This window comes from Haliotis rubra, unplaced genomic scaffold (assembly GCF_003918875.1).
Source record: "Haliotis rubra isolate DU_JTF1 unplaced genomic scaffold, ASM391887v1 Scf1417, whole genome shotgun sequence".
Taxonomy (NCBI): Eukaryota; Metazoa; Mollusca; class Gastropoda; order Lepetellida; family Haliotidae; genus Haliotis; species Haliotis rubra.
In genome coordinates, this window is record NW_025765356.1 from 116,810 (window position 1) to 141,904 (window position 25,095).

Sequence of the window (25,095 nt, forward strand, 5' to 3'; positions counted from 1 at the left end):
TTGAGTTTAAAAGTGGTCTGTTGTTTGGTCGATGTTTATGACAAGGTATTCCTCCCTGATTTGCCTAGAAAGTGAATGTCAAAGCAAGAATAACATATTTTATCTTGTCTCCTATCAAGTTTCTGCATGCCGAGTTGACTCTGCATCCTCATTTCAGTCACGGGTGTTTTAAGTGCCGATTGGGCGCCAGTAGACCCTGTAACAGTTACCTATTGATCTGACCGTTCCACGTTGTCATGGGAAATGTAAGCTCAAGCTCTACACACTACACACTAAACACTACACTTGGGGGATGCTAAGTCAAGGAATGAGAGGTGAGGGTGGCGCACATTCATACAATAATTCAATCAACCCCAGGTTTTATACTCACATAGGTCTACTCAATCCCTCTCTTCATTACTGGACAGGACAGGGCAAGCTCTTTACCAGACGTGGACCTGCAACGATCGAGCTGCAAACGTTCTGCTGACTTTGAAACCCGCACCACTTTGCTGTTGGTGACAGTGTCTTTTTAAGGTGTTCGAACCTGCTCCGCCCTTGTCACACGTCCCTATACAATATTTCTGATTTGTTTAAAGTTACATCATTCCATGGCCTCATGTCCTACCTCGTGATTGGTGAATTACTGTGAACTATCCATCAATGATTAACTAATACTTTAAGAATCTTTTGTGGTTCTGTTACTCCCAGTTATGATGTTCTATATCCCTTGATTATTTAGCAAGCAACCTATAACACGGCAAGATGTCCCCTAATCTAATTGACACTACTGGTGGACACACAGTCACGGGAAAAAAGATACGGAGAAGGACTAATTTCGACTAATCACCTTCTAACGTCGCTAACATAATCATAAGCAGAACTTCAAAGCGCTCCCACATAACAGCTGTCATGAAAAAACTCCACTGGCTGCCTGTTAAATCAAGAATTGACTTTAAAATATTGTGTTTTGTGTACAAATGCCTCAATGGCAAAGGCCCAGAATACTTGAAAGAACTTCTTACCCCATACACTCCAGAAAGACAGCTCCGTTCTCAGAATCTGAACCTTCTCTCTGTGCCTCGGTTCAAACTGCAAACTTTTGGAAGGAAATCCTTTGCCTGCTCTGCCCCTCTACTCTGGAACTCTCTCCCTATCACCATTAAGTCATCAGTTGATTTTAATTCCTTCAAACGACTTCTCAAGACTCATCTGTTTTCACTGCACTATGACTAGCTACTAGTCCCTCATTGTATATATGTATATTATCCACCCACTTTGTTAGCGCTTTGAGCATGGGCCTTGTGCATGGAAAAGGTGCATTATAAGTTCACATTTATTATCATTATTATTACCTGGGCGTCTAAAAGAAACGCATTGACATCAACTTTCATCATGCGTTAGGTATGAAAATAGGACATTCACTGGATGAATGTTTTCTGGTTGTTTATTCCCTTACCGTTTCAATATGGAGACATGAACACACATAGAGACGTGCATATGCGAATATACAACAATACAATGCTGCTACTGTTGCGGGTGATCTCCCTGTAAAGTGCAGAACATTAACCTCCGTAGTTTGGTAGAAGACTGCTGCATTAAACACGTCTGCGCTTCTTCGCATGAATGTTTTGAACCTGTCTGTACACAGAACTGCGGACTGATGGTGTATTTTGTTTGTAGATCTCGAAGCATGTCACTTTTTCTGCTTCAGTAAGCTGCATGCGTCGTGATCTAGCGACAGCTAAAATATGATTCAGTTCCCGAGGCACTCGCTTTCAAATACGAGTAATTGTTTGTTTCTTCACTTATCGAGTTGGAAACCAAAAGCCGTTATATCTTCCATTTCGCCTCAGCAAGAAAAATCTGTACATTCTTGATTTTAGAAATGTGCTTAATCGCACTTAAAAGTACACACATTTGAGAGCAGATATATGAGGAAGTGAATTGTTTTGCAGTTTTCCCTTGAATCCCATTCGTGTACACCGGCCCATGGTTGTTACTGTCTTTGTAGCAAGAGGTGTGTATCAAAGTTAGTGAGTGAGTGAGTTAATATTTAACGTCACATCGGCAATATCGCAGCCATATCGTGACGAAAACAATTTATACAATAAAAAGTGAAATGAGAACATTTGACATAGAAATGGAATATATGTACGTTATAAAAACCTATCGACGAAGGACAGTAAAACAACTAGAATATCACAATTACAACTAAAACTAGTATGGAGAGTTAAAACTGATAGCACTATTTGGACAATACAATATAAAAACAAGCTATAGATCGCCAACACCAGAAGGTAGATCACCATACCAGGGACCATGGGGACTTACAGTACCTTGGCTACCTGCATGGACCCTAGTTGGATTTACACCATCCCTTCAGCTGCTGGCGATTGTAAGATATGTTAGCCCAAATTAAAATGACAAGAATGCTACGTTTAAAAATCCTGGCAAGTTTAAATTGACTTTGAACATTTTGGACTTACGTACCCACTCAGGAGGACAATAATTTTACACTACTTCAACCCCCTTTGAGGGTACAGCCACTAACAATCTCAGTTACTAATCTAAACTACCAATAATAAAATAAGTATCTATTTACAAATCAGTTAACAGTTTAATTCTTTTAAAAATGCAATAATTAAATGAGAACTTATATTACTAAAAAGATCCTTCATAGTTTGTGATTTGAAATAGATATCCCTTGTGATGGAATATTCAACACAGTCAAGCAGGACATAAGACTACCGTAGCCTGGTAAAATGATAAACTTCTATAGCAATGTAAGTCAACAGAATTACATGTCACTTTAATCTCTGTATGTTGACATATGGTGCAGACATGCACTGGTGTAACAATCATGATTTCACTAATACTTCACATCATCCTGTTTTACATCCAGAGTCCGTGCATCCATTCTCTGTAAATCCTTTCTTCTTACCACGCCAACAGCTGCTGCCAACACTGAACTCAATACCATGGACGATCCTGGTAACATGAAATAGCACAGAACAGTGCAGATGTCAATGTAAAACATATTTCCAAAACATTATTGTATGGCGATTCAGGGTGACATAAAGGCTTGGCAATTTAATCTTTCCACATAATTTTATATGACAGATCACACAATGACTGAACCTTTCATTATCTGTGTATGTTGTATTCACTGGGATTGACATAAAATCGTACCTGCAAAAACGTATGTAAAATCGTAAGCGCCACTTAACTTATAAATCCAACCTGAAAATATAGATTATTGGTATATTAGACAAAACAACACTGCTTTCTTTGAATATTTACTTCAAGTCGAATTAAGGTCCTCAATACACATTTTAGGAAAGCCCATTTTTGCTTTAAGTGTGTGTGTTTGTTGTTCAGTAATATTTCAGCTTTCTGGTAGCGGGAGAATCCTTGAGAGGCTATAGTCAAACAATGTAAGGATCAAACAGCATATGAGTGGTGATAATGAGATGAAGGGTGAACTGCTGCTGTAACAATCTGACCTCACTGCTAAACTATCACCGAGTTTCGGGACATTTGTTCTTCCAGAGAATCCCCACATGGGTACAATGTGTGAAGCCCATTTCTGGTGTCCCACACCATGATATTGCTGGAATATTGTTAAAAGCGGCGTAAAACTAAAAGCCCACTAAAACCCCTTCAAAAGAAAGTCTGGATGGAGAGGAAATAGTACAGGCAATGACCACTTACTTGCTATCGGGGGTCCTAAGATGTATCCAATTCCCTGAAAGAAAAATGCGCACCCATAAGCCACTGGAACCTCCTCCACAGCTACCAAGTTAAGGACTATGGGACCAACCAGAGTATTCATACCTTGGCTGTAAGTCCCATAGAGACTCCCAAACACAAGCTGAGTAGTGTATGTGTGTGAATAAAGAGGGAATAACAGAAGCATCATTCCAGATATGCCAGTAAAGGCTATGTGGAGAGTGAGGTATGGGATTTTCGAATCGGAGGCCATTATTCCGGCGGCTAGTCTTGAGAATATGCTACCAACTCCCATTGCAGTGAAAAGCGTTGCAGCCTGATCTGGAGAGCTTCCTTTTTGTTGAGCATGATATGGAAGATGGAAAACAGCTGCTGCTTCACCATGTGCCCACAGCATGATGCTTACGTTGTATATAAGAAATCCAATATGTTTTAGAACTCTAAGAGACCTGAAGACTTTGCAAATATTCGATTGCAACAACCTGTCATGGTAACCTGTGTCAATGCTTTTGTCCTCTCGATGATCATTCCTAATTTCAGTTACACTTTGAGCCTGTTCCTTCCGGAGTGGTCTCAAGGTAACAGCAGCGACACACATGTGGAATTCTATTGCACCAAGGATAAGAAGCGCCCCACTTAGGTTGTACTGACGGAGAAGGTATCTCACAAGAGGTCCGGCAACAAAGAGACCCAGTCCTCCACCAGCAATGCACACACCAAACGCTGTTTCGTGCCTCTTTGAAAAGTACTTCCCTGTTACAACGCCAACCACATTGCAAGCCAGACAAACACCAAATCCTGTGAAATATTAAAGAAAAGACATTAGGATTTGTACTGGGAAACACAAAAGGCCCACAAAACAACCCACAGGATTGTTTCACTCTGTGGTGGTAAATCATTATGTTTTGTCTATTCCTGTAAGTTCATAAAGAAGACATTTGCATATTATTGTATATCAATTCTGAAAATACACATTGCAGTCCATTTGCACCGACCATTATCCTTAATGAACCATCTACAATGTTTGAGGGTACATACCTGATACAAGGCCATAGGTGAGCACCAGGCCAAGTGTCGATTTGCAGAACGAGGCAACAGTCATACCAGTTAAGGTTAAAGCGGCACCAACCATAGCCGCAACACGGGAACCAAATTTAGCCTGTATCAACCCAGCAACTGGACCTGTGAATTTGACAATAATCTCTAAAGATTGATGTGAGCGCCTATCTAGGAGTGTGTGCAAGGGATATATATCTAGGAGTGTGCAAGGGATATATATCCAACACATGATCAGATATTTACACCCTTTTAAAATATTAGAGTGAGTGAGGGATCGTAATGGAAACTTTCCTGGAAGTAAAACAACATGCAGGTCATTGACGTGTGTCGCTCTGGTAAAACCAAAAGGTATCCATTGCAAGTCCCAAAGACGACCACTTTCATTACGAGTTGCAGTTCCACCTACAACGCACCTCTAACCTGAAGAAACCCTAGAGACATGGCACGCTGTGATTGATAATAATCATGCTGAAGTCATGCTCTTGATCTCTGTTTATGAAAACATATCAACCGTTTTTACTTCGTATTTGCATATTGAAAAAGCCGATAGTTTTGTGTAAGGAGACGATGTGATATTCAAATCAGATGTTGTATACCTAGTAAAGTGCACGCTCCGAAGTTGGCTGAGCCTATCCATGAGGTCTTGGTCAGATCGTTTTCAATTTCCTCCAACACAGCGATGTTCATGACGCCAGGAGAATACACCAGTATCCCAGCCATAAACTGTAAGGTGAAGGCAGCTGCAAGGATCACCCAGGCGTAACCTCGGTCTATGTTTGATCTAGATACTTCCATCGTTCCTGCACCAAGGACAACCAAAGGATAAGTGGATTGTTTGTTAGTGAACGATGCTCCCAACAATATCACAGCTGAAAAAACGGCGGTGTGTAAATACTCGTGTCCAGGTCAGTTACACATCTTGAACATCACTCTACTTAACCGAGATACGTGGTGATATGCATAGAATTTGTCAGCAAGCCAGATCACCCAATCATGTCAGTCGCCTCTTAGCAGAAATATGGAGTGCTGAAGACCAGTTAAAAGTGGAAACTTCACGGGATAATTGTGTGTTGGCATGGTGATTAAACTGTTACATTGATACGCTATGCAAGCTAAATGCTGAATGTTTATTCCGAATATAGGATATGCAGTTGACCACGGTAGAAACAAGGTGTTCATTAGTGACAAACGAAAACAAATACTGCCATAGTTAAATGACTCGTGCACATCATTGTTAGGAACATCAATGGGTGCAATAGGGATGTGGTGACATGTATCAACCAAGTCAGCGAACCTGACCACCCTATCTTGTTAGTCGCCTCTTATGACAAGCATGAGTTACTAAAGATGATTTCACGCGGATCTGAAGTCCGATGGTGACCGCAGACAATATAATCGCCGTTGACACTTGTACTTAAACACTGGAAATCGATGTATTCAACTATTACTTAATTATAACATAACAATATACTTCAAATACGTTTTTTTTGAGTCGAAATGATAAATAGTTGGACATGCAAAAACATCAAGTAGTTACCCAAACAAACCGTAGTAGTTACTTTTCATTGAAGTATATTATCGTGTGTCAACATAGGATGGCTTTCAGTCGAATTCGTCGACATAACTTATATCCCCAAAAGGGAGTGAAAAAATAGACAGGAAATAGAATTGAATCTTGGGGTAATGACAGGTAATGGATTCCTGTGCCCCTGACAGTACAGGTATTTGGTTGCTCGACTGTGCATGGACGCGTCCTCTGAACTCCAGTCTAGACACTATGACGAGCCGACAGCAGAACAGTCTTGAATTCCGATTCTGTGTAACCAGAACACCAGCGTTGACACAGTTGTTGGGTTTGTTGGGTTTGTAAATGAGACGGGTGGTGAATGTTCGCACGAGGTCAAGGAATTCGGTTATAATCTGTCCACTTTCAGATTCTACAGTTATTCAAGGTAATTGCAAATATTCATGTTGATAGGTTCGCCATGTACTCGCTTTTGATAGTGATTGTTAAACTTTACTTGTGTATTTGGTAATAATTAACTGATTCTGGAGTTCATGATAAATCATATTTTTTATTGTCTGAATAAAGCAATAAAGTCTATAGTGGGACTGCAATGTAATGAATGTTAACGATTACCAGCTAAATATTACACCAAAGTTAGGGTCAGCTGAGTTAAGAGATTTCCTCTTTGTGCGTGTTCATATCTCGCTGTCGTCTTGTGACGTCATCTTCTTGTCATCAATTTTGAAATGTTGTGTTCGTAACGAGTATGTAACGTTATGTGGAAGTATACAAATACATTCATTATTTAGTGAGCCTTTTAGGGCAGAATCTTGTTTAACAAATTTTATCAATCTGTCAAATATATAGTTACGTCACACAGTACACAAGATGGTACACAGGGTGGTCGGAAATAGAGGAGCAAACACCACCTGTGCTCGGAAATGCGTGAACAAGAAATGCTGAATGGGTTACATGCACTGCTGTATGCTTTTAACACTCGTTATTGTACAAAGAAATATTGTAAATATTCGAGGTATACACATAAAGATATTTCATCTCAACAAAATCAAAACACCCCCTCCTTACACCCAACGGTCGGTCAGTGACTGAAATGGCGAAACCCATGTGCGTACATTAACATCAGATTCCACATGTAATGTAAGTCGTGTACACCCAGCAAGACATGAAGCATCCAGTGCAGTGCACATTACTTGTCGTACAATAGCGATCATTGAATAATTTGGCTAGTGGTGAGCATAACATAATATACATGTGGACTACCATATGTGTAGGTTTCTTCTTCTGACATAGCAAGTCATGTATAAACACACTGGATTTGAAGGGTCTTACCTCTCACGTCATATCCAAGTCAGCGACAGGCCAGTAAGGTAACAATAGCTTTGCATCAATTGCTGCAGGTTGGTTAAGTGTGTCAGAGCGATCGGTGACTGTATACATTATGTACATGTGTAATAGTACCTAAATGTTCTTGACAGGTGGTAGCTGACTGTTATTAGGACACACGCACAAAAAGCCGCATTGTATACATTTATGTATAGCACACAGAAGGAATGAACAATATGTAATTGCCGCATTTCGTGTGATTCAATATTGTGAACTATATTTCGTCTTTCATTTCATGTGAAACTAAAACATTGAAACATCGAATTATTGCTAGCTACACGGGCATGTTCTTCTGACCGGATTGTCGGAAAACGAAGTTATTAATTGATACCCCTGTAAATATGCCCTTCCCAAAAAGAAACTTATCAACAATAAATGATGCTATTGGATTATTTTATTGTCACAGATTCAGGTACGTTCTGAAGTCAATCAAGTAGTAACTGAGCGGAAGTGATTCAGACATGTTAGAAAACACGTCCGATTCGCATAAATGTACCCGTTGTTGACGTTTGTACTGAACCGCGAAAGCACCAGCCTCAGAGGGCATCATGATGTTCTGCAACAGCTTGTGGCGAACCCCCCACTGGTTACCGCATCTGCAGTCTTTCAAACGGATCACATGCGTAATATTTCAGATATCGTGGATATGTATTTGAATAGGTTTGTATGCTGGTACCGCTTGTAACAAACCATGTACAGTTGTGGGCCTATTTTGTGTATTTTCACATATGCTGTTTGTTGTCAGTGCTGATGTGAATTCATTACGTTTATAGTCTGGCTAGGCAAAATGAATTTGTGGCAGGATATACCTCGTGTGAAAGTGGTTATGGGATCATGGGTCTTTTTTCAGTCAGTCACACACCTTGTACATCATTTGAAATGTTTTATAGTCAACGTTTTGTTCAGGTATAGGGCACTCACACATAAGTTATAGTTAAGCTATATTCCATGCCTACCTTGACATATTCCCTGCTTACCTTGGCACATTCCATGCTTACCTTGACATATTCCATGCCTACCTTGACATATTCCATGCTTACCTTGACACATTCCATGCTTACCTTGACACATTCCATGCCTGCCTTGACATATTCCATGCCTACCTTGACATATTTCATGCTTACCTTGACACATTCCATGCTTTCCTTGAAATGCTTACCTTGACATATTCCATGCCTACCTTGACATATTTCATGCTTACCTTGACACATTCCATGCTTACCTTGACATATTCCATGCTTACCTTGACATATTCCATGCCTACCTTGACACATTCCATGCTTACCTTGACACATTCCATGCTTACCTTGACATATTCCATGCTTACCTTGACATATTCCATGCTTACCTTGACACATTCCATGCTTAACTTGACATGCTTACCTTGACTGACTGACTGACTGACTGAGTTTTAGTTTTACGCCGCTTTTAGCAATATTCCAGCAATATCACGGCGGGGGACACCAGAAATGGGCTTGACATATTCCATGCTTCGAACCATGGGTCTTTGACGAGCCAACGCTTTAACCAATAGGCTACCCCACCGCCCCGCTTACCTTGACATATTCCATGCAGTCACCTTACAGCACCTGTCATACACCACACACGCATGTTGATCATCTGACAGTGAAACCATTAACAACATTTACTATGGGATTTTGTATGAGTCATGAGTAATGAGTCAACTGTACAAACGTAACAGTACGGGCGTTTATCGCCATTACACCTTCACTGTCATGCCACCAGTTTCCGTATTTTGTTCTGTAGTGTACTCAATATTGATTACACCAGCGAGGTATCCTTCAAACAATGGTTTTTACTTCAATCTGTCGCGGCTCGGGGAGTTCATGCCACTTTCGTCACTCTGGATGATGATACATGTGCCCACATATGTAAGGGACTCAATGTGGTTTTCACTGACACGAGACATCCTCCTTTTCACCATCAAATGGCTGGACATCCATCTTCTGCGTTTTCCTTCTTCTTCTTACGACGCTAACAGCTGCCGCTGACATTGAACTTAATACTAAGGAAGATCCTGATAAGATAAAATAATGATAGTTATGATATATGCCCAAGCTAGCTACCAAGAAAGCATTTTTATGTATTCCATGAAATGTAGTATCCTACATTAATAGGTAAACGTACAATTAAACTCTCATCTTATTTTCTCTGTATAATACATTCACAGATAACAACATGATACCTTACCTGCAAAAACGTACGTGAAATGGTACACACCACTTAACCTATAAATCCAACCTGAAAATAAAAGTATTTATTTCTGCATGAGTATCGTTGTGATGGACTATCAAAACAAACACACAACTGCATATCAGAATAATATATTAACATTTAGACCATGTTTACTTTGACGTTTCCATTAAAGAAAAGACTACACTGCAGACTCCATTTCCAACATTATAGGGATCTGAATAGGTGCAGAAATCAAGTTTCCAAAGTTGCTATTGTGACAACCCGATCCCAGTTAACACGCGACAGCGGATTACAGAACATGTGGGTTACAGAACATATATTGTTCAGTTGAAATAGTGCATGACAAACACGTGTCAGATCTCAATTGTATATTCCACTTACTTGCTACTGGAGGTCCTAAGATATATCCAATTCCCTGGAAGAAAAATGCAAACCCATAAGCCACTGGAACCTCCTTTAGAGATACTAAGTCAAGGACTATGGGACCAATCAGAGTATTAATTCCTTGGCTGTATGTCCCGTACAAGATCCCAAACACCAGCTGTGTGCTGTATGTGTTAGAATAAAGAGGGAAGAATAGCACTATCATCCCAGATATTCCTAACAGGCCAACTTGGATGATAATGTGTGGTATCTTCGAATCTGAAGTTATCAATCCGGCAGATATTCTGGAAATAACACTGCCAAACCCCATTGCAGTAAACACAGTTGCGGCTTGATCCGACGAGCTTCCTTTGAGCTGAGTGTAGTAGGGAAGATGAAAGACGGCAGCAGATTCAGCAAGAGTCCACAGCGTCAGACTGATGTTATACATAAGAAATGACACTTGTTTAAAGATTCTGAAAGCAATAAAAACACTGCCTATACGTGCTTTAATTCCTTTCTTTTCTGGATGGTAAAGTGGTGGAGAAAGAGAAACCTTGTCATGGCTTGAGGATATTGAACCATGACGTCGTTGATCAGTAAGTTCGAACTCATTTGTGTCATCAACTTCTATTTTCTTTATTAATAAGGGTTCAGCATTAGTGGCTTGTTGATGCACCGAGGAATCACTTTCATCTGGGATTTCATTAGCTGCTGGCTCTTTTGGAGTCACAGTCATACTTTGTGAATGTCCATGGCGTACTGGCCTGAAGGTAACACCGGCAACACACATGTGAAATTCTACAGCACCAAGAAGAAGCAAGGTCCCACTTAGATTGTAGTTTCTAAGAAGATATCTCACAAGCGGGCCGGAAACAAAAAGACCCATTCCTCCACCAGCACTGCAAACACCATATGCAATCTCTCTCCTCTTTAAGAAGTAGTTCCCAGCAACAACGCCAACTACATTGCAAGCAAGACACAAACCAAACCCTGTCAATAAAGAAATAAAGTTCAGGTCATATTATTTCAATGTGCAAATTCAACAACGTAAAATATTATTATCTTAACGAAGGTAATGTATAAAACCTAAGATATATTTTCAGGATTATTGTCTCAGTTAAGACCATGTGCAACTCCCTGCATCATACCTTGTTTTGAGTAAAGCCTGAAAGCTGGGTGTCATCTATCCATGACATTACGTCTGTTAAAACGCTTCGACGAAGACAAAATACTATGGTTATTGTTGGACTCATTTGCGGTCCATAAATTATATGCCACGTCTTAAATAGATGACGGAAGGGTCAATTTGAAGGGAAGTCGGTCCTACGTTATATAAAGAGTCTGATGTGTTATTGAATTTGTATTTTGACCACGATTAGACAAGTGTAGCGAATTGGTTTTGATCACAGCATGAACGGAACTTTCTACAGTAAGTTCTTGTTCTTGCTTGATTGATACAGGTGCAATTGTCCACAAACCTGAAATAAAGCCGTAGGTGAGCACCAGTCCCACTATAGATCTGCAAAAGGAGGCACTCGTCATTCCCAGAAAGGTGAAGGTGGCACCCATCAAAGCTGTGCCACGTGAACCAACTTTATCCTGGATTAACCCAGCAACTGGACCTGTGAATGTGGCAGTAAGAATCTCACGTCAGGTACATCTGTTCGTGACAGTGAGTGAGCTCTGTCAAAGTGTGCAAGCTAGGGCACGACACTAAAACATTGGCTATGAAGATTGTGAAACACACGTTCCCCATCCAGGTTGTGTTTGAAAGTATAAAGAATTAGAAATTCAAGGGCCTAGTACTGGCTCATAAGGGCCAGTGGGTGGGTGGGTCGTTAAAGTTTCGTTTGCTAGTCTGGAGACCCGGGTTCGATTCCAAACATAGCTGCAATATGTAAATTTCTGGTGTCCCTAGCTATGGTATTGCTAAATATTGCGATAAGCGACGTTACACCGTGCGTATTCACTCATACATTTACACAACAGTATTCGTCTTGCATTTACGAAGTAATATTTGGTTTAGATGGCCGAAATTAAGTACATAACACTATTAAATGCAAGTATAAGCTGTGAAATACTGAAAGTAGTGGTGAGTGAGTGAGTTAAAACTTAACGTCACATCGGCAATATTGCAGCCATATCGTGACGAGAACAGTTTATAGCAATATTCAAATCAATAAATGTACAACAAAAAAATCTGTCATCGAAGGAGAGTAAAACTACTAGAATATCACAGCTCTTAATTTACAACTAGTACGCTATCATAAAAATATATCACGAGACACAATAGTACAATATAAGAACGGGCTATAGATCACCAGCAACTGAAGGTTGATCACCATACTAAAGACCATGGGGTCTTACAGTACCTTTGCTACCTACATGGACCCTATTTGGATTTACATCATCCCTTCAGCAGCCAGCGATTGTAGTCAAATTTAGCCAGAATTAAAATCACAAACATTCTACGCTTAAAATCCTGGTAAGTTTGAAATTTACTTTGTGAGTTTTGGGGCTTATGTACCCTCTCAGGAGGACAATACTGAAAGTAATTATTTGCATAAACCCTGTAATATCTGTGACGTTTATGCTAAACCGGGCGCTTTCAGGTGACTAATAGAAGCAACACTAATCATTTCATGCCTCATATTACAGGTGAAACGTAGTTTTTGTTTCCACATTGTCAAGCTTTCATTGTAAATTGAAAATTGTAAATCATTATGTAATATGATGTTTAGCTGTATTTAGGGGAGAAGGGACCATAAGTGGCTACAGTGTTGATTACGGGATACCTACAATACGCTGGACAGTGAGAAAGGTTTGCGTCACATACATTTGCAGATATTACTTAATTGCTATTTATGTACAGTTTGAACTATGAACAACAGGCTGGACACAGACAAGTATATATGTTTATTCAGCAAATCGTTTAGGTTAGGGTCACTGTATAAGATAGTGTTTCTCCTCCAAATTTATCAATATCTGAGAATAGTGACTTCCTGAGGTCATCATATAGAGTGCATTAAAAAAATGCAATGAACTTTTGCATGGCGCGCGACATTCGCATTTAATAACATCAAATAGGTTAACCCGAAACAGGTCGAAATTTAGTGTGCTGCAACTGTGTCTTAATCTAGTGTGCAATATGTTTGAGTATCTCTTACCGCAGTTATAATACATCGGTAGCGATGCAGACTGCTCCGATACGACACTTTTAAAAGAAGATATTGAAGGAATATTCCTTACTTATGACGGCAGACTTTTCTATCGGTCTGATGTATCTATAACATAGGCTCGTTTAAACGTAGATGCAAATGGTACAAGAAAGTTATGACTATGCCTGAGATTATATTTGGTGTTTTCTGACACAGATGGTGGTATAAGATCAGTAACATATGATGGACATTTATTAGTTATTATTTTATACATATGTTCAAGTTTGTTGTACTATACTACCCAACAAAAGTTTAGACTCTCTTAAAGCTATATGTTATGTATATGTAGGTGGTTACATCGAAGATGAAATTCTCCACTAACTTGGGGGAACCAACTGCAAACCTTATGCAGATGAATTGTATGAGGATCATGCATCAAAGTGCTGAAAAGCGTGTGAAAATATCGTGCATGTGAACAGCTGCTTTTTTTGGTGTAAAGTGTTGTGAAGATTTCGCCAATTTTCACTGAGTTTCACCATTTATTGAACTCATGACAATAATCTTTTCAACGTTACGAAGTTGTTTTACAATACATCAGTTTATGTGTAAACAGTACCTTTAAACAGTATGGAATGTTTTGCAAAATCTAGGTTAGAACAGTTGACTGGAGTAAGTAGCTACATTTACACTAGTTTGTCTAAACTTTTGATGGGTAGTATATTATAAAGTCATCCCAACATAAGAACATGTTAAGAGAAGAATGTTCTGCTGTACTTCGTTAAACAATTTGCAGTGTGTAAACTTAATGTCCTTCTTTTCACGTATGACATAAGTATTATCAATGAAAAACCATACAGAGTTCATATTGACTCTGTTGTTGAAGTAAAGAATTAAAGGTGTCTCCATAAACATTTAACAAATGCCTTAATATCAATCAAAAGTACATTTAATTTGTGACCTATATCAGCATAAAATGTGCAATATTTAACACCTTACTTGATTATTTGTTTCTTAATTTATAATGTATTCATGATGCATTTATCACAATACTAGATTATTATGTTTCTTTATTTAGAATGTATTTATAATATAATTTAACACATTACATGAATATTCGTTTCGTCTCTTTGTTATGAATTTATAATGTTTTCAAGTATGACTTGATATTCAACTGCAAAGAAAACCCCCAAATTCTTTTGTCCCGATAGAAGAAAAAAGAATCAGATGGACATTTATTTATCTATAAACATGATTGATGCGGGTGAAGATATCATGCAGATGAAGTTTACTTACCTAGTAACGTACAGGTCCCAAAGTTTATGGAGCCTACCCAGGAGGTCTTCGTCAGATCGTTTTCAATTTCATCCAACATGGCGATGTTCATGACGCCTGGAGAGTATGCCAGAAGCCCTACCAGGAACTGAAGGCAGAAAGCAGCCACGAGGACCACCCAGGCGTAGCCTCGGTCTATGTTAGCTACTTCCATTCTGGTGTTCATCTGCATCAAAGACACACATACGATAACATATTACATTTGGAAATATAACGATGTGGTCATTGGTCTGGAATCTGAAGTGCAGCATATTCACCCTGCACTGGAAGATATTTTCTCAATTTATATTCAGCATACTTTTTATCTTGCAATTGAGGATTATTTAATTTCCAGAATCTACTTCATTTGCCAGCGGAATCGGGTGGTCAGGCGCGCTGACATGGTTGACAAATGTAATCGTACCCCGATTGTGCAGATCGATGCTCATGCTGTTGGTCACTGGATTGTCTGGTCGAGACTCGATTATTTACAGACCGCCGCCATATAGCTGGAATATTGCTCAGATGGGCGTTACACAAAAACAACCACCCTATCTTCTGCCAGACCTTTCTCTATTAAAACTGTTAAGAGAGTGATATGTTCTGTTCCCTGGGTTAAAGTAAACATTTCATATATACACAAAGTAAAAGGTATCGCAGCACATATGACTTTTATTTGTTTGTTTTTTGTATTCTGCGGACTGAAGTGTTCGTTATGTTTGGGTTTACAGTATTTCATGAGGGTCCAATTATCCAGAAAGTAAGTTAAATTGTGGTTAGCAGAAGTTATTTTGTATGGTAATGATAACATGTAGATATTATGGGGTGTTGCGATATGCTTTCCATGTGTATATATGAAGGTTCGTTTCAGACAAAACGAAGAGTGTTGCCTCAATTCTGTACTTTCACCACACAAGTTCAGTTCACCTGTTACTGTAGGTCTGGGTGAATTGATCGTTTCTGTTCTTTAAGCACCGCGCCTTGCTTGTAGCCTGCGTTCGGGATTTCTTGTCTATCGGTTATTGTATTCAGTGAGAGAGAGGAATAAACTGCCCGTATTACAAATAGAAAGAGAGAGGAATAAACAGCCCGTATTACACAGAGAGAGAGGAATAAACAGCCCGTATTACACAGAGAGAGAGAGACAGGGAGGAATAAACAGCCCGTATTACAGACAGAGAAAGAGAGAGAGAGAGAGAGAGAGAGAGAGAGAGAGAGAGAGAGAGAGACATGTATGAAAATTAATTTTCCCCTTAAAATGAGATGTTCATGCAAATTCTTTCCATTTGTGTTATGGTTTGTACAGCTTTCACAACCTTCATTAATGTTTTGTATTTGTATCAATGAATATATCTAACAAAATAGCGGGGATACATTGCTATATGTGTAATGAATGGAGTCTCAATATAGCAGTCTCTACTTCGGTAAATATCAGGGATTGTAATGGAGCTTCCTATCTATACGGCACGCTCAGGTGTTCTAATCTCATAGAAGAATGAAGGCGATGAAAAATCTTTACATTTTCCCCTTGTCGATTCTTGATTTCGTTCGTACTTGTCTCTCTTCTCCTGTCTCGTCAAGCACACTTCAAATACACTTTGCCTTTCTCGTGTTTCTTTTGTGACACGTTTTCAGTATTCTGCCATGATCACATCACTGCTTTGGTACTAAAATACCTTTCAAATTCCACCGCCACTCTCTTTTGTACTGCCACAGTGGACCTTCTTGTTATTTGTGAGCTTAGTCAATGTGGTGTCACGATTTGTGACTTTTCACGTTATAATTTATTTCACGTTCAGAAATGTAAGTTCTACTTTTCTCATTAACGGCAGGCCACGGAATATTTTACGAACGCTTCGCTCTGTCTACAAACTTAGCCTATTTGTACTGCAGGCAAGTTGAGGCAAAACGATTTGCCTTCCCCTTATGCTTTTTCCTAGCCAAGCACACGGCGCTATATTTTGTACATCATTTCTCCTGCGTGTAAACGCACAATGTTTTTTTCCACCGCCTTGAGATATATTACTAGCATCGAAGGATGCCTATAATGATGGATAAAGATCTTATTCTACTACAAGCGTCTTTGTGTAGTCATTACATTTACAGAATACAATTTTAATTAACCACATTTCTTTGTTGGTTTCACACCTACTTCTTTTCCAGGCGGATTCCCGGCATGTTTTTAGTATCAACCTGGGAATCAACAGGTAAACGTAACTGAGGCTCGTCCGGGAGTGAAATATAATACATCACGAAATTATTTGACAAAAGTATCGGATTACAGTTATATTGTCTAAAACCAACGATCACTATGGTGTTTAGTGCATAAAGGTTTGTTTGAAAGCCTTCTACCGAACAGGTCTCTATACTAAAGAATCCAAAGTGGTTGAATTGGCCAAATATTACTAACTTGACCTGCGTTCTTTAACGGACTAATTCACGGTTAACGTTTCAGATTCAATATAGGAGTGAGTGAGTGAATTTAGTTTTACGCGGCATTTTAGCAATATTCCAGCAATATCACAGCGGAGGACACCAGAAATGGGTTTTCACACATTATACCCATGTGGCGAATTGAACCCGGGTCTTCGACGTTACGAGCGAACACTTTAACCACGAGGCTACCCCATAGCCCTGATTCAATTTAGAAGTGAGTGAGTGAATTTATTTTTCCGCGGCATTTTAGCAATATTCCAGCATATCTCCAGAAATGGGTTTTCACACATTGTACCCATGTGGCGAACAGAACCCGGGTCTTCGACGTGACGAGCGAACGCTTAAACCACTAGGCTATCCCACCGCCCTGATTCAGTTTAGGAATCGACACGTAACAATATGAATATATAGATTATATGAATTACTGAACACGCAAATAACATGTTTCTTAAATATGAATTACACATACAATTTGAATGCCTACAATGTTTCAATTCGATTCCATTCAGTGGAAATAGAGAATTTAGATCAGTAAGCATGCACCATATAACTTCTTTGAGTGGCATTTTAGAAGTTGGGAAGTACAATATAGAACAAACTTTATGGATAACAACTTTTTTTTTATTCGTGAGTGCGACGTTTCGATACAGATTCTTGTACCGTTGTCAAGCATAATGGGACATGAAGAGGGGGGAAGTGTATATATACTGGATGTGACAATGTGACAAACAAAACAACATAATTAACATAATTAGCTAGGCAGAAGGCTGATGAAGCCAGAGAGTAGACAAAGTACAGGCGTAGAAGCCAATGATGTACAAATGATAATGACATGTTTATACAGCAGTGAGTTTATACAGTGGATTGGGCTTGGTGGATGAGTGCATCATAAGCGGATGGAATGAAGTATCCTTGGTCTCGGTTGATGGTGGGCTTTTGGCGTTTGATGTGGATGGCTTCGGTGAGCTTGCGTTTAGTGAAGTCTGTTTGTTTGTTAGAGAGAATGGTGATGTCAGACCACTCTATTTGATGATTGGGGCTTGCTTTGATGTGGTCGGAAATGGCTGATTTGCTGTCGGAATTGGTAACAGAGGTCTGATGTTCTTTCACTCGGGTGTTGATGGGTCGGGAAGTTTCGCCTATGTAGCTCTGCCCACAATCACAGTTTATTTTGTAGATGACACATTTTGGGTTGTTGTTCTTTATGGTGGTGGGTTTTCTTCCATTGGCATGGAGAATGTTGTTAAGGTTGGAGGACGCGGAGAAGGTGGTATCTATGCCAGCTTGATCTTCAGGAGGCGGCTGATTTGATGTGACGGTTTGCCAATGTAGGGATGGATATCTTGATGGGGCTAAATCTTGTTTGGGTCTTTGGTAGGGGTGACAGGGTGGCAGCGATGGTTCTGTTGACTATTTGGGATGGAAAGTGGTTGCGTTCTACGAAGACTTTCTTGAGGTGTTCGATTTCATCTTGTAGTTTAGTTGAGCAGATGTTCTTGGCCCTTCTGGTTAGTGTGGAGATGATGCCGGTCTTAACTTTAGGTGGATGATTGGAGTTGTAGTGGATATACTGATCCGTATGGGTGGGTTTTCTGTATACAGTGGTCTGGAGTTGGTTGCTGGAGGTGCGGGACACAAGGACGTCAAGGAAAGGTAGTTGCTGGTTCTGCTCGGTTTCCATGGTGAACTTGATGCGGGATGTTGGTTGTTGAGATGGGTGAGAAGCTGAATGGGATCTTGTTGAGGTTGGAGGATGACGAAGGTGTCATCCACTTTGCGATACCAACATGTGGGTTTGAAGGGTGCAGTATCCAGTGCTTTATCTTCCAGGTCCGTCATGTAAATTTCGGTTAGGATGGGGATAAGGGGAGCCCATGGGAAGTCCATGAATTTGTTCATAGATCTCGTCCCCCCAGGTGAAGTAAGTGGAGTTGATGCAGGTTGAGGTGAGACTGATGATGGAGTCGGTTGAGAGGCTGGTGTTGAGGGGTTGTTGAAGTTTATCAATTCTGTGGCGTAAGGCTTGGAGCGCTTCTTCTCTTGGTACATTAGTAAATAGGTCCACAACATCGTAGCTGATGATAGGACCTGGATTGGAGATATCACGGATCTTGCTGCAGAAGTCTGTTGAGTCGTTGATGAAGGAGTTGGCAGATTTACCTAAAGGAGCGAGTACTTTGGTAAGGTGCTGGGCAGTATTGTAAAACACTGTATCACGGGAGCAGACTAGTAGACGGGTTTTCACAGGATTCTTATGGATCTTGACAGTTGCTCGGGCATAGGGTGGTTGAGGATGGGATACTGATAGCTTGCGATAGAGATCTGTAGAGAGTTCAAATTTATCATGCAGTAGTTTTAGGGTGGACTTGTGCTGACGATTCAACTTAGTAGTAGGATCCTTATTGATCTTCTTGTACGTGGCGGTGTCATCTAGCAGGTTGTCTACCATGGTGTTGAAATGGTCTTTGTCTAGAACAACGGTGGCCTTACCCTTGTCAGCTGGGGCGATGACGATGTCCGGATCTTGTTTCAATTGTTTGATGGCTTGTTTCTCTGATGGGGTGATATTTGATGCGGGGATGTTGGTTGTTGAGATGAGTGAGAAGCTGAGTGGGATCTTGCTGAGGTTGGAGGATGACGAAGGTGTCATCCACTTTGCGATACCAACATGTGGGTTTGAAGGGTGCAGTATCCAGTGCTTTATCTTCCAGGTCCATCATGTAAATTTCGGTTAGGATGGGGGATAAGGGGGAGCCCATGGGAAGTCCATGAATTTGTTCATAGATCTCGTCCCCCCAGGTGAAGTAAGTGGAGTTGATGCAAGCTCACCGAAGCCATCCACATCAAACGCCAAAAGCCCACCATCAACCGAGACCAAGGATACTTCATTCCATCCGCTTATGATGCACTCATCCACCAAGCCCAATCCACTGTATAAACTCACTGCTGTATAAACATGTCATTATCATTTGTACATCATTGGCTTCTACGCCTGTACTTTGTCTACTCTCTGGCTTCACCAGCCTTCTGCCTAGCCAGTTATGTTAATTATGTTGTTTTGTTTGTCACATTGTCAGATCCAGTATATATACACTTCCCCCCTCTTCATGTCCCATTATGCTTGACAACGGTACAAGAATCTGTATCGAAACGTCGCACTCACGAATAAAAAAGAAGTTGTTATCCATAAAGTTTGTTCTATAATGCACCATATAGTGATTGCTTATTACAAGCACGGGGGTAGGGGCAAAAATTGTATTTGACCATGACTACCTGAAATACTCGATTTTGATTGGACAATCAATAAAATTAGACACTATCAATTTGAATTGAAAATGTGTCTGATTTTATATCCGCTTCACAGCGCACGTATACAACAATGCCGCACTACCATTCGTGCCCGACTCGTGTTATTCCGGGACAAACCGAATAGCGGTTACGGAAAGGGGCGAGTGGTGACGAATGCCGCACTACATCAGCTTGACCACCAACATGGCTGATATCAACACAACAGACATTGATAAAAAATCGAAAAATACAATTATATGATTTTTTCCTCCACAATTATTAGGGAACCCTTACCATCATATTGCCTTCTGTTATAAGAATATTCAAATTCAGTTACAATGTTTTGGCCCAACCATAAACAAAGAACATTTATCTTATCAGCAAGCCTTGTAACAACACATCCGTCCATGTATTAATACAAAATTTACAGCGGATAGTCTGGGTAAAATTAACAGCAAAACGTTCGTAAGATTTGCCTACCTGGTAAACGTCATGTTTGTTTCCGTCCAGAGTAGTTATATAATTTACAAAAGATGAGATATCCAGAACGTTTGAAGCACTTCCTACAAATCTGGCGTCACATCTTCAACAATCTTATGCGGAACGTTGCAAGAGAAGGGTGGGGCGTAACCCCGAATTTATGCAGCTCATATTCCCTCATGCCCCGTTACATCATTCAAAAGTACAAAATTCCTGCTTTCTACCAGCCTCCCTACAAGAATGTCACTACAGGTCGTCCATGTTGGAACATTTTAAAACCGCTTGGCCACAGTGCTCTGTCCCAAACGATTAAAAACCAAAGTCCATGTAATCCCATGCTAGTCGCATTTACACAAATCATTGTGTTAAGGCCACCACTGTCTCTCTCCTATCGTACCGTTGGAAGTAGGACAACACAGGGGATGTAGTTCTCTGCCGTGTATTGGGTCAAACCGAACTGCCGAACGTCGTTCCGACCTCGCTAGATATCACAGGCCGGTGACCCTGTCGGGTTATCTCCAGCCAGCTCGGCTTCCCCGGCAATAGACTTGCTCAAGTTTATAAGGTAGTAATTCATAGTTAAAAAGATAATTTCTCAAAAATATAACTATTCTTCTAACAGACCGGCGTCCTTAGATATATTGTCCGTTTATCTAGACCTGCCTCTCTGAAGGATTAAATTACTACACATTCATAGGCTCAGTATTCAGTACAGCTTTGGAGCAAGGCTACCCCGGCAAGTACATACATTAATATATTATGTCTATTCTACACATGCACTAAGTTCTTAATTTTACGTTGCTTGTTTTGCAACAACATGCAGTATCTATCTTTCATTTACAACATACATAAAACACACTTACATCCATGTGAAAAAAAAATAAAATAATATTATCTATAACATTATAGTCACTACGACATTTGCCCCTAGGAAAAAAATTGCGACAGGTGTCTGTCAGCCTGCAGTACCCTGCACCTCATCCACAATGTCTTGCTTCAGTGGTCAACCGGCCATTGTCTAACTGTGATTATAGGGAGCTAATCTGCAAATCACTCTGTGTTGGTAGCCATGATGACAATGGTCAAGCTGCGTTGATTGAATTTCTATTGACAGCAAGGTCAATATTTAGAGAAATATTACCTGAGATATTTCGATAACGAACGACCTGCCATGTGTTTGTTAGCTTAAGAAAAACTGAAAACGGATTCCATGATTCGCTTGAATCATGTCTAAAATTTAATAATGCCGAGGTAAATTTAGAACTTCATTACAAAAGAATACCCTGTCTTTATCCTCAGAAACAAATTGGTGTGAAGGGCAAAATACTGTGAACATTAAATGGATGGAGTACTGAAAATCAGTGATGACACCAGGTGTTGGCGAAACGGGGAAACATGTCCTGTCCTATCGATAGCAACCAAAATTCACAAAATTTGCCTCAAAGTGGATGTATGTTTTGCCTGACGCTGCACGGCAGTGCTTTAAACATATTTATTTCCAAACGTGGAACTGGACTGGTAAACAAACAATTATGAGGAGAACAGCATGCTATTAACAAACAAACAATAGCTTTCTGGAAATATAACAGTCAATAACTGTAAATATAGCTGCCTATAACATTAGAACACTAATTATTAGTGTCGGAAAGTAATAGTTTGTGGAATTTCGTTTTTACTACTTACAACACAAATTTGGCTCACAATACAATGAAAGAATGGATAGCTTCTAATAATTCAAGATTATCTTTAATAGATCCATTATAGTGGCCGTATAGTATTGCTTTGATGTCATATCCTTTAGCATAGAAGTGCATTGTATTTCTTATGTCAGTGTAATTAACGCACGGAAAGAATTACAGTGGAAGTTGTATAATCCGACCTCTGAATTATCCGACAACCTGTGAATTCCGACATATCTTTTGGGTGCCAGCAGCGTTCTTCTAAATTATCATCATTTGAACATTGAATTATCCGACATGTGTACATTCCGAATTCCGACACCATTTTCTGGCCCCAATCAAACTATCACGCTGTACAATCCGACATCCTCTTCCCATATTGGACTAAAATAGCCAGTCATCCTGTCAACCTGTAGTGAGTTGGATCTTCGTAACAATAGCCACAAGAACAAGAGGGATTTGAAGACATAAATCGTTCACTGAGTGGACTGCCTGTACAATAGAAATACACGCGTTTATCAAAAGTAAATGTGCACATTATGTTATCCACATATACAGTCTATGTTTGAAGCAAAATGGGTTTCCAACTCACCCTTGAACGAAGTTGTCTTTTTAGTGACTATTTTACTTTTCCCCTCCGAAACAACAGCTTGCATAAAGTTTCTTTCAGTATGAAAATGGCTTACCTTTTACATCATATATTCTGAATTCAGATAAAAACGGAACCGGCAATATTAGTGTTCAGACGGTGAATATAAACGTGTAATGAAATACCTTCAGACTGAAAATCGTTGAATATCTTTCTGTTCACCTTGTTTATAAAACAAGCTACACAAATGTATATGACGGATGTGGTTTAATTGAATTTGCTAATTAAACATGTCTAGGTGAATAACGTTTTTGCAAGATGGTATAATGGAACTGTTTGCTGTATGGGCGTACAGTGAGTATGTGTATGAACACTCGAGACAAATACTTAACGCCGCCATATTGATGCAATGTGTTTTAAAACAGCAACACCTTCATATCCCCATACATACCACTACAAAATATAACTCAGGGTCCCGATCCACAAAACGTTCGTAGCGCTACGACATTCGTAAGCCTATGATAAACTATAGAATTATGACAGGTCTTAACGCTACGAACGCTTTGTGGGACCCGGATCAGTAAGCCAACACGTGCACGAGTCACCCTTAGTGCTTTGTGTATGACTTCAACAATGCAACGCACAAACAATAAAGTGCGTTAGAAAGCAATACACGCACGGCGGTGCGCTTATGTAAATTGGCAAAATACACTTTTTTCTACCATGAAAGAATTATCTTGAATATGCAGCTGACTCGCCGAGGGAGCGTTTATCTCTGATCGTGAGGGACTCTCTAATTCTTTCTACTGGAACTAGTACAACTATATTGTCCCTTTGTCATACACAAAATACGTACACTGGGTGACGACCCACAGCCTTTTTAAAGGGCGAATGTCTGAATGGTGATAGTTATATCATTTTGTCCTTCGTTCAGCTCAGCTCTATTGTGTTTTCAGATTCACAAGTAAAGGTATAACCTGACATTGATGTGTGACAGGAATGCATATACATGCATATTTGAAATCAGCCGAACTCTGACATTTGAGTCTATCGTTTTACACATACAATAGGTAGAACATACATATATCTCATAGACGGGAAAAGTCAAAAGACATGTTGACATTCAGTCATAGAATGGAGATAATATATCTGCTGCTGGTTGAGAAACAGCCACAAGTATTGACAAAATACGTTTGCAAATGCAACGAACATTTGCCCTTCGTATGCCTGAAAGCAAGACCTAATATGTCTACATAGGACATGTGCTTTCTGTCATCAAAACATTGACATCAACAAGAAGCCCTTACCTCGGTCAAGCCATCTCTACTTACGTGAACATCAAACAGCGTAATGCTACATATAACGCCAGACTGGACAACACAGCCAGCTGTCTGAAACTAGGTCACATCGACTGAAGCGATACGTGAGTAGGGATTTATGAATACAATTGACAGTGTCTTTATTGACCTGGTTTACTTGACATCCAAGTGAATGTGCTCTGGTTACAATTTACACATCTCATCGTTACCGTGCTGAATTTACTTCATCATCTTGTTGATCGTATTTTCACCAACTGATGCAGCAACTGCGGTCATCATTTCATATTCCTCACAGAGCCTGTCAGATAAGGTTTTAAAAGCTCAGTGGGTGTTGCACGTCTAAATAGTATTTTTGTTACTACAGGGTACATATGAAGTGTGACGTTAACTGCTTTAAAATCACATTGGCAATATTTCAGTCATATTTTACTAAAACTAGTTCTAAATTCATATATATATATATACTATATAAAAGTTTACTGTCAACGAAGGACAGTAACATGCCTAGATTATCAAAATGAGTTCAAAACCAACTTATATATCTTTATAAGTAGAAAACTATCTTTGGACA

The 25,095-nt window shown here is 39.8% G+C and overlaps 1 protein-coding gene across 1 annotated transcript; it reads right to left on the bottom strand.

Moving 5' to 3' along the window:
* Positions 1-2,726: 2,726 nt before the first annotated feature.
* On the bottom strand, positions 2,727-24,552 carry LOC124269066 (monocarboxylate transporter 14-like). The gene is made up of 6 exons (XM_046704080.1): positions 24,513-24,552; positions 14,716-14,920; positions 11,743-11,886; positions 10,280-11,254; positions 3,172-3,222; positions 2,727-2,970 (listed from the first exon to the last, which is right to left on the bottom strand). Exons 2-6 carry the CDS (start codon positions 14,918-14,920, stop codon positions 2,852-2,854), a joined length of 1,494 nt encoding a protein of 497 aa, XP_046560036.1. The 5' UTR covers positions 24,513-24,552; the 3' UTR covers positions 2,727-2,851.
* Positions 24,553-25,095: the final 543 nt, after the last annotated feature.